We start from the raw sequence: 11,372 nt of genomic DNA, 5'->3' as shown, positions 1-11,372 counted from the left end.
AATGAGTGTGTGGAACAATGGGCCCGGGGCAGGCAGTAACCCTGGACAGTGGAGGCCCTTGGTGATGAGATGATAGTATTAGAGCTTCCTGTCCTGCAGAGCTCAGCAGGAGGGACTGTGTGTACTGAAGCTGCATCCTCCTCCCCTGAAGATCTGAGCAGAAACCACACTAGTTTGCTTCCTTCTGTCAGCTTCCCCAAAAAAACTAATTTTCTTCCCTCTTTCAATCCTGTTTTCATTTTCATTTCAATATTTAGGACCATTTGCACAATTTAGTCACCAGCGTTTAATGAACATCTTTGTTGTAGACCGTTTAGAAAACGAAAAACTCCATCACAAAGTTTGATGCCAATCACATCAAAGAACAGTACATGCCTGTTCATGAATGGCTACTTTACCTCTCATGAATGGATATAATCCCTGTTTTATATATGTTCATGTTTACAGTATCGGATCACTGTATTTATAGTTAAATGTTGTTAAGTAAACAAAACAAACTGTATTAACGTATTTTAGTTTTGTAGGCTACTGTACTGCTCTGTTTGTTGTGGGGTCATACTGCATGCACCAGGTGGCAGTCTACATTCAATGTTTCACTCAAAGGTTATGCTTCTCAGAATTTACTGCTACATGATATCATTTTGACAATCTCTGATAAAAATTACATAGATTGTTGCCTGAGTTTGCGTAATCATTCATGACTCGCCAAAAGTATCGCCTATTTGTTTTGATCTCACAGGACTCTTTTGTGTCGTTTGTCCACCAGCCTTATGAATAGTCACATGACAAAGATGTTGTCCAATCAGCTGCCTCCAGAAGAAAGCTCGTAATTTTAAACAGTGTGGAATGCCACTGGTCGCTGCATCGACTATGTGGCACCGATAACCAACAAACTACAATAATTTGGGTTGTTTGCACGTTGATTCTAGCGTCAATATGATGAGTTCTCATATTGTCACTCCTGGGCCTTATAGGGCGACAAAACTGGTAAGCTTTTCTTGTACACTTGTTCTTGTTGTGAAGTTAGCTAGCTAACGTTAAACCGTTAACTAGTGTTACGATGCTAGCTATGCTGCAATTTGGGCAAACGAGCGAACTAGTTATGGTGTAAATTGGGCAACCTAGTTACCTATCCTGTAATTTGGGCAAATAGGCTGGCTAGTTAGCTAACGTTAGTATGTTGCAACTTTGGTGGGTTGGTTGGCTGTCTGACTAGCTAACGTTAGCTATGCTGCAAACTGGCTAGAACTGTGCAGATCACTCACAATGTAACGGTGTTTTTTCCAGAGTCGGACAGCCCTACATATTTTAGTCCAGCAATATGTTACCGAGGATTAGCTAGTTAGTGACAAATCCCTGATCGTTTTCCTATTCTGATTTGACGTCAGGATGATATCACATCAGCAATTAGTAGTTGAAACACTCCCCGCCCCTGTTTCGGTAGAAATATGAGAGATGGTGCTGGAGAATTGTAATCACTCTCAAATGAATAGACAAAACTATGGTAGCCCTTGATCACGACTCTCAGTTCCATTACACATAACGTTACGAGTCATTGGATGAAGATGTCCTTCTGTATGGGGGACATTTGAACGCTGGGGCTCTTAACAATCAGAAAATTAACACGAGGTATGGTTTTGGAAGCTAGGACCGTAACTTCAATTTCAGCGATAAATCATGAAAATAGAAGTTGTTCCCACATGGCCATATCTAAATGTTACAGCACTTGTGGAAGACGAGTCCACCACCTGTGTGTATGCGTAATTCTGGAAGTGTAGCAGGAGGGTAGTTTTGTTGGGATGGAGTCACCATAGCTGTATGGAAGTGTGCACAACTGCTACAGTAAGTGTATCTGTTTTATTTGAATGATTATTTATTTCTGCTGAAAGATGTGTTTCGAAATCCAAAATCTCAAGCGATGATTGACGTTTCTAAACGTTCACAGCCTAGAGTTTGAAAGCAATGGATGCAAAGACTATCTATTATACCAAACTGATCGTTTAACAATTTTTTTTTGGGGCTATATAGTGTTACATTTATAGTTCTGGAGTGTTATTTTGTTTACAAACACTGGCGTAAAACTAGTCCGGCTGGGATACAGTTCATATACATTCTGAAAACATTGGTGTGAAATCGTGTAAATGTTCCTTAGTAAGAGTAAGAATGTTGAATTCAATACCATTTTAACATACTCTACAGGTTGTTTGTGGGGTTTGTACTTCAGCGGCTCGAAATTTGAGACAAAATATACTTATGAAATACTTTTTAGAGGTGGTATGTATATGGTTCGGTTTGGCACCAAGGTAAAGTCAGTTTAACATAAGATATTCGGTTTTTGCTCGTCAGTAGCTATTGAACCAAGCATGCCATGACAATAAAAATGGTATATTCTGAATCAGGGGAGGGTGGAGGAAAAATCAACTTTTTATATATTGAAATCTGAAAACAAAATTGGACAAACCTCACAGACAGCCGGTAGAGTAAGTACAATTTAATTTGTAAGTACAATTTAATTTGCAGTGGAATGAAGTCACAAAGCTATTCAAGGCAGGGATGCCTCTGCGGAAACATCGACAACACTTCAGAGTATATGGGAACTGTTTTACTGCCATAGCAGCTGTCGACTGGCTACACGAACTGCTCAGGTACAATAGTAACTTTGGACCAGATGTCACCAGACAACAGACTATCCAACTGCTGAAGAAGTTCCTCAAAAATCATGTGATCGAGGATGTGAAGGGCAGATGGGGTTCAGAAGATTTGGAAGACAACAGCCATCTCTACAGGTAGCCTAAATCCTAGATGGTGGATAAATAGTTCAATCAGGCTGTTTGTTTACCATTGTAAAAAATGTAGACCAAAGCCAGCATATAAATGGGCATTCCCTCTCTCGTGTGAACATACTTTCCTGCATAAGCTCACGATTCCTCCATAATCTTTCATATTCTCACACAGGAGGGGGGGGGCTGGAGCTGGATTTGGTCTATTTATAGACACCCTGCAAGGTGTGGCTTAAGGTGACCACGCCCGAGTAGGTTACTCCCATGTAATTAGCCTAACTTTGGCATCATCCTAAGCAAACTGACACTTAAAAAAAAAAAAAAAAAATCAATCTTGTCGATATTAACATATTTGGCTGTCACAACAAATGATTTGCATGATACTTATTCTTCAACTTGTTACCTGACCTGTTAATAACACTTACAGAAAAGATGTCACATTATATTTGTCATTGTTTGTTAACACCTAGTTTTTTTCGCCCGTTGGTTAGCTGTCTGGCTAGTGAGAAGTTAGTCTCGCTCTAATTCGCTAGTCGCGTAACTACTTCCACTTTTTGCCTACCTGTAGTTATTTGAAAGAGTTGCTTATTGTTGGCTTGCCTATACAGTGGGGCAAAAAAGTATTTAGTCAGCCACCAATTGTGCAAGTTCTCCCACTTAAAGATGAGAGGCCTGTAATTTATCATAGGTATACTTCAACTATGACAGACAAAATGAGGAGAAAAATCACATTGTAGGATTTTTAATGAATTTATTTGCAAATTATGGTGGAAACTTTTATTGACCAAATACTTATTTATCTCAATACTTTATATACCCTTTGTTGGCAATAACAGAGGTCAAACGTTTTCTGTAAGTCTAAACAAGGTTTTCACACTGTTGCTGGTATTTTGGCCCATTCCTCCATGCAGATCTCCTCTAGAGCAGTGATGTTTTGGGGCTGTTGCTGGGCAACACGGACTTTCAACTCCCTCCAAAGATTTTCTATGGGGTTGAGATCTGGAGACTGGCTAGGCCACTACAGGACCTTGAAATGCGTCTTACGAAGCCACTCCTTCGTTGCTCGGGCGGTGTGTTTGGGATCATTGTCATGCTGAAAGACCCAGCCACGTTTCATCTTCAATACCCTTGCTGCTGGAAGGAGGTTTTCACCCAAAATCTCACGATACATGGCCCCATTCATTTACACGGATCAGTCGTCCTGGTCCCTTTGCAGAAAAACAGCCCCAAAGCATGATGTGTAAACCACCATGCCTCACAGCGGCAGGGTAGCCTAGTGGTTAGAGCATTGGACTAGTAACCGAAAGGTTGCAAGTTTAAATCCCCGAGCTGACAAGCTACAAAATCTGTTGTGCCCCTGAACAGTTAAATAAAGGTTTAAAAATTATTTAAAAAATAAACAGTAGGTATGGTGTTCTTTGGATCCAACTCAGCATTCTTTGTCCTCCAAACACAACTTTTTGGTAAACTCAACTCGTCCTATTTTCGTTTCATCTGACCATATGACATTCTCCCAATCTTCTTCTAGATCATCCAAATGCTCTCTAGCAAACTTCAGACGGGCCTGGACATGTACTGGCTTAAGTAGGGGGACACGTCTGGCACTGCAGGATCTTGAGTCCCTGGCGGCGTAGTGTGTTACTGATGGTAGGCTTTGTTACTTTGGTCCCAGCTCTCTGTAGGTCATTCACTAGGTCCCCCCTTGTGGTCCTGGGGTTTTTGCTCCCCGTTCTTGTGATCATTTTGACCCCACGGGGTGAGATCTTGTGTGGAGTCCCAGATCGAGGGAGATTATCAGTGGTCTTGTATGTCTTCCATTTCCTAATAATTGCTCCCACAGTTGATTTCTTCAAACCAAGCTGCTTACCTATTGCAGATTCAGTCTTCCCAGCCTGGTGCAGGTCTACAATTTTGTTTCTGGTGTCCTTTGACAGCTCTTTGGTCTTGGCCATAGTGGAGTTTGGAGTGTGACTGTTTGAGGTTGTGGACAGGTCTTTTATACTGATAACAAGTTCAAACAGGTGCCGTTAATACAGATAACGAGTGGAGGATAGAGGAGCCTCTTAAAGAAGAAATTACAGGTCTGTGAGAGCCAGAAATCTTGCTTGTTTGTAGGTGACCAAATACTTATTTTCCACCATAATTTGCAAATAAAATCATAAAAAATCCTACAATGTGATTTTATGATATATTTTTTTTTTTTCCCCTCATTTTGTCGGTCATAGTTGAAGTGTACCTATGATGAAAATTACAGGCCTCTCTCATATTTTTAAGTGGGAGAACTTGCACAATTGGTGGCTGACTAAATAGTTTTTGCTCCACTGTATGTCCTTTCAACTTGCCGGAGTCCAGCTGGGCATACAACCTTAACAAATGGCCCTAACAAAAGTAGCCTATGGTGATGTTTACACCTACTTGGTGGACTCTCCAGGCTTGCACAAATATTAAAATACAGAAGAATATTATAGCTGTTTTTGGACAGATACAGCTCACCAGTCCATACTACAAGCTAACTAGCAAGCTTTATGCAAAGCGACTCACCGGTGATTAAGTGCTTGAACACACAAATGTACCGAGTAACCGGAGCCCACAGCTTTCCATCATCAATAGCCTGAAACAATAAGGTTTGTCTAACCTGGTCCTTGGGCAGTTGATTAAACTGAATTAGATGGTCTTTTTTTCCATTCAAACAAAACAGGACACAATAGCTTTTCAGCATCTTAAAAGCAGGGCTAGTTAGCTAATTGAAGAAAGTCTGTTGGAATTTGCTCTTTGGCTGATAATTGTGACATACATTCCATGCAACAGTCTCTGTTCATGCTAACATTTTTACATCTAGAATGAAAGTGTTTTTAGGTATGATGTAGTTTGTTGATTAAGACGACATGGAAGTATGTTAGATGACCAACCAAGAATTTCCACAATTTTTATAGAATGATACAATAAAAGAGTAGACATTGTCGGCTTATGCTTAAAGTAGGCAATTTAACATGGGAGTGCCCTACGGCTGTACCTTACTCGGGGGTGTGGTCACGTTAAGCCATGTCGTATGTGTATTATCCCTGCCCACCAGAAATTGAGCCAGGGAGATGACTCCTTTCTCTACAATCTCTGGGGCACCCCCTCCACGGGGTGGGGGCAATAAGCAGACCAGTGCGATCCCACCCCGAAAGAATGAGGGAGTGGGATGTCTCGCTTTCTCTACCATCTCTGGCCTAAGTAATCTTTTAGGGTGTTTCATTGAAATAATTGTAGTATTTCACCTTTGCTGTCCTAGGTTTGCTTCAACATCTCCTTTGAAACCAATTCCCCATCGCCCACCTGTGTCAGGGCCTGCATCAGTAAAGAAGAGTTTCTCAATGAAAGAAAAGGAAGGCTTCTTCAAATGTAGGACTTCCAAGAAACCTGGCAAGGAGACTACAGTAAGTATTGTTGATATTTTAGAAAATGTTCCCCTATTTTGCCCCCGGTATGATTTGCCCGCATAATTGACTGAGAAATTGTTTCTCACAGGAAAATGTGGATCCATCGAAACAAGATATGGAGACTGAGCCTGTGATTGAAGTGGTCCAGGCCAGAGCACTAACGGAGGAAGATATTCAGGATGTTTGGAGAGGCATCACTCTCACACAGTAAGATTCACTCTTCATTTATTTAAAATCATTCTTACTCATTTTAATGAGTAGATCCTTATTCCATTGCCTCTTTATTCCTTCAGCCTTCAGAAAACATTGGGATTGACTGCGCTTGAAGATGTTTTGGATCCAAGACACATCAATTCTCAAAACATTGTGTACAACATGACCAATGTGAACAAGCATGGGGTTGTTACACTTGAGGACAAGACTGGTATAGCCTATTCTTTCTCTGATTTATATCTGCACTCTGTACACAATGTACGCAAAATGTAAGATGCATGGTCATTTATTAGCCGTTTCTCCACAGATGACCTCCCACACTGGGTCTTGTCTGCAATGAAATGTCTTGCAAACTGTAAGTAAGATTTTACTCAAAAGTTTTAGTGGCATATTGTATTGAGAAATAGATTTCACCTCACACACACAACAAGACTAGGCTCTCAATAGGAGAGCTATGTTTTCAGACCAACATCTAAAAAATGTCACTGAACCCTTTCTAGGGCCGAAGTATGATTCCAACCAGCCATCCTATCCTGGGTTTGAGAGGGATGTGTTTAAAACCGTCTCTGACTACTTCTACAGCCTCCCTCAGCCACTTCTTACATTTGAGTACTATGAGTTGTTTGTCAACATCTTGGGTATGTATGCATTTTGCCACCTTTAAAATTGAATGCATAAATGACCATGAGGTGAAATGGTTTGACAAACTTAATTTTTGGGGTTTCCCTGTTCCTCTCTAACCTAAAGTGTTACTAAAACCTGGATTGAATTAACCTATAATGTAATCTTCCCATCTTTTGCAACTTAGCTATCAACATTTGCAGTCATTTATAAGTTAAAGTAGAGGACAAATCTCAGGTGCGGTTATTGAATTCAGGCAAATGTTTTAAAGTTTACTGGACTAGTATTCATCCTTCTATATGAAATTTCATTTTTTTTTAATAAGAGCTCTATTTGATAAGATTTAGTTTGTCTTGTCTCCACTCTACAACTGAACAAAGATTGACCAGATCCAATACAAGCAGCATGAAACTGCAACTGGTTTGTGTTATTTCCCTCCTAACAGAGGATGTGACTCGACTGCTCTGTGACTGTGACATTTGTTATAACTAACTCATGTATGTCCAATTAGCTATTCCCTTTCCCCACAATGTGCCAACTCCCTTGTTTATGTCCTGCCGGCTTCACAAGTGTTGTTTTTGTTTTTGTCTGGTCTCTTGCTAGTTTTATGTGGCTACATTGTGGCTCCTAAAACTCAAAGAGGAAAGCGAAAAAACCAAGAGGATCCCAGCTACCTCCAGCCTGCAAAAAACCCTCACATGAACGGTGCTGTTAACCTGTTCAAATCAACGGAATGTCTGTTGTTGAGCTTAATTCGGAAAGAGGCTTTTGAAGAGGGCGACTCACCAATGAGAGAGGTGTTCAGCTCAAAGGCCCAGTCCACGTTTGCAGCTCTGAAGACGGACTGTGCCGGGAGGGTCCCCCAGATGGGTCTGACAGGCCGACGGGCCAGTTCTGGGGATGTCCTGGGAGGCAACTCTCCGAGTCTTGTACGGTCAGAGAGCAGTGGCACCTCCTCAGTTAGGCTCAGAAGACCCAGTAGTTGTTCCCTGGAGAGAATCCTGAATGAGTCAGCTAAGTCTGACTCATACGCCCAACACAAGTTGTTCCAGTCTACAGAGAGTCTGGTGTCCTGCAAAAGTAACAGTGGCAGCAAGTACAGCACCCAACCTCAGAATAAAACTGACTCTCTGTCTGTTTTAGACAGCTACCCTTACTCTGAACCCCAAGTCTTTGTCACCATGGCAACTCCCAGTTGCAACAGCAGTTCAGGTGTGATGTCTGTAGAGGGTAGCACTCACAGCTCCAAAAGCGAGGGTGCCAGAAGCAGCATCTCGCTACCAATGGACAACCTCTCAGTCAGTCGGAAGCCCAAGCGCCCTAGGAGCATTGGTACCTGTCTGGATATAGTTGAGCACAGAGGGATGTCTGCCAGCTGTTTCAGTATTAACGCCCCTGTAGCAGAGATCACCGTGAAGCCAGACTCCTCCTCCACTGTTGGCCTGAGGGGTCCCAGTCTGCTTAACCTGAGGGCCAGCAGCATGGACCTCCGAGACCTCAGAGCTGGGCCTTCTGTTAGCAGGCGCTGTCAGAGCTCTCTGGACCTGTCCAGGCCAACCCTTGCTCTGCCCTCTGTGTTCACTTATGCACGCCGTCTGAGTTCCGAGCAAAGTAAGCCTACATCTGCATGCTTGTGTTTGTGCTTTTGCATGTCTTAACACCTGGCCTAACATTGCTCATTGGGCTTGCACTAATATGGGGTGAGACTCTAATTGTCCTTTAAGAGAAGGTTATCACTGCAAGCATTTCAATTGTAATCATCTGGATACTTTCCAGAACTTTAAACTGCCCTGTTTAAAGTATTATGCCTATACAATTACATTTAATGATGACATGTACAAGTTTTTAAATGTAACATAGTTAATGCAGTTCTTGCTGTAGAGAAGCAAGGGCTTTTTGCCGTTGAGATATAACATTGATTTAATCTTCCAAGTGAAATCACACACGCTTCAATGCATTTCATTAGCCTCAAGTCCTAGTGGTGTGTATGCATCGTTTTGATCTGATGCATATCAAGGGTTGAATACATGCCATTCCAGTGTACAGTCGTGTGATTGTGTATATGTGTGAAGGTCTCCTCCAGCCTCAGTTGGAGCGGGTGGCCATTGAGGCTCTGCAGCTCTGCACCCTGTTGCTGCCCCCTGCCAGCCGGAGGAAGCTCCAGCTGCTGATGAGAATGATCTCCCGGATGAGTCAGAATGTGGACATGCCTCGGCTCCATGACGCCATAGGAACACGCACATTGGTGAGGGCTGAGAGAAACACGGGTTTTTCAATTCTGCGTGATGATTTGAACATATCCCATAACTCCATTATTCAATCCCATTGTGTTTCCAGATGGTCCATACCTTCTCCCGCTGCGTGCTGGGCTGTGAGGAAGAGGTGGACCTGGATGAGCTTCTGGCCACCAGACTGGTCTCCTTCCTCATGGATCACCACCAGGAGATACTCCAGGTGCCAGTCTATCTGCAGAACGCTGTCCGAGACCACCTGGTATACCTCAGAAAAGTACAGGTATAATACTGTCACTCTTATAAGGTATCTATTATATACCGTAGTTGGTTACATGAGTTGTCATGAAATAGAATTTTCATTGATTTTAAAGGTAGACTCAATGAAATTACGTTGCCATGAGCAACACTAGCTATTGCGATGAGCAAGATGCAAGACTTCCTGGTCACACAGTATCTGTGCATGTGCAAGGTGTCCCCTTCACGCTGTTTTCAATGTAGTAGCTACAGGACCAAAACAGCGGTGAAATTTAGCCTCGCGCTTCAATAAAGAAAGTAGACCGTGACGTGTTAAAAGTGTGACTATCCTCTCCTCCTCTAGATAACCTACCCAGGTAGTGGTGGTGTGGAGGCCCCCATGCCCATCTACTCCTTCTGCAGACAGATCAGTACCGAGGAGTTTGAGGAGCAGAAGCTGAGTGTGTCCCAGGCTGCCATCGCTGACCTGCTGGAGAGCCTGGTCAAAGACAAGAACATGTCTGTGAAGGATAAGAAGAAGAAGCTCAAGCAGGTAACAAGTTAGACGGCATGTTGTGTGAACACTTTCTTAGTATTCTCTTATCTCACTACACAGTACGAAAATGGATGCACTCATTTGTAAATCACTCAAGACTCTGCTAAATGACTAAAATGTACAAATGTAATCTCACTGCACATTTGTGTACAATTTACCCCCCCCCCAAGCTAATACATTTTTGTATCATCAGTTTCAGAGGCAGTATACAGACATTTACGCTCGCCGATTTCCAACGACTGCGAGCGAGGCGCAGCTTTTTGAAGATAAACCAAAGATCAAACCTCCAATGCTGATAAGTATGAAAAAACCAAAAGCTTTTGGAATTAGAAATTGAAGGTACAATTGGGATGCAACTGTTTGTGTGGAATATTTTTGTTGCTTGAAACTAGACCTGGCAGCTAAATGTAGGAAGGTGGGAGGAAACTACTATGGGGGACCACCACAACTATAACATTTCTCTTTAGGGTTGAATTATGCATGTTTTATGTTAAGTCATGTTTTTGTGTGTGTTATTTCTAAATACTGCAGTATATCTTTAGTGCACCAAATAATTTATTCGGGATTGATGATGCCCTCGTATGGGAGTATAAGCTGTAAGCAAATGACAATTTGGGATTCGATTCTTTATTTTCTTTATTTTTTGAAGTTGATCCAGATTTATAGACTCCGATTGACATCAATGTACGGAATTTAAACCTTCAAGCATTTGTGTTTTCCAGGGATGAATTTTATTGTTAAGATTTAATTTTATTTTTTCATAGGGTTGTATGAAATGCTTATAATTGAACTTTGTTTTTCTGTCTTGTCACTTCTCTGTATTTTTATTCCATTAACATTCTCTAAGTTGAGCTCAAATACTTAATTGTATATTTTTGGTGTGGGATGTTTTTCTCTTTCTTTCCTGGCTAGTTATGTTCAGCCATTTGGGATAATGAAGTTTTGCACTATTTTCTGTCATTTTTTAAACAAACAGTAGTTTAGACCAGTCAATACAGTGGTTTATATATATACTTGACAAATGTATTTTTACTGCCATTTATGAAGTATTAAACCTAAAAGGGAGACTTTTGGACTTATTTAGATGCATTTTCTCAATACCTCTTTATAGCTGGATACCTAACCTCAAAGGAAGAGCCATCAATGACATAAGTTTACCCTTTGACTTGTATTGTTATTTCCCCGCAAAACATCTGTTTACTATGCAACGTTCTTGAAAATAAAGTGTTCAACTGTAAAACAAAATCCTCTTTACGAACTGTGCAAATGTACTTGCCTTTATTAGTGTTCTAGGATGGTGTTTATTTAA

General features: G+C 41.5%; 1 protein-coding gene across 2 annotated transcripts; it reads left to right on the top strand.

Annotated features, from left to right (window-relative positions):
* Nucleotides 1–798: 798 nt before the first annotated feature.
* On the top strand, nucleotides 799–11,308 carry depdc1a (DEP domain containing 1a). Of its 2 annotated transcripts, XM_020499094.2 has the most exons (12): nucleotides 799–987; nucleotides 2,521–2,786; nucleotides 6,058–6,202; nucleotides 6,294–6,412; nucleotides 6,499–6,629; nucleotides 6,726–6,773; nucleotides 6,919–7,056; nucleotides 7,643–8,650; nucleotides 9,112–9,284; nucleotides 9,377–9,553; nucleotides 9,872–10,060; nucleotides 10,257–11,308. In XM_020499094.2, the coding sequence occupies exons 1-12, from the start codon at nucleotides 937–939 to the stop codon at nucleotides 10,398–10,400; spliced, it is 2,589 nt and encodes an 862-aa protein (XP_020354683.1). In that variant the 5' UTR covers nucleotides 799–936; the 3' UTR covers nucleotides 10,401–11,308. The 2 variants fall into 2 exon arrangements, with proteins under 2 accessions (XP_020354683.1, XP_020354686.1); XM_020499097.2 differs by lacking the exon at nucleotides 7,643–8,650 and having other exon boundaries at nucleotides 817–987.
* Nucleotides 11,309–11,372: the final 64 nt, after the last annotated feature.

The sequence above is a fragment of the Oncorhynchus kisutch genome, linkage group LG13, assembly GCF_002021735.2.
Source record: "Oncorhynchus kisutch isolate 150728-3 linkage group LG13, Okis_V2, whole genome shotgun sequence".
NCBI lineage: Eukaryota > Metazoa > Chordata > Actinopteri > Salmoniformes > Salmonidae > Oncorhynchus > Oncorhynchus kisutch.
This window is presented reverse-complemented; position numbering and strand designations above follow the sequence as displayed.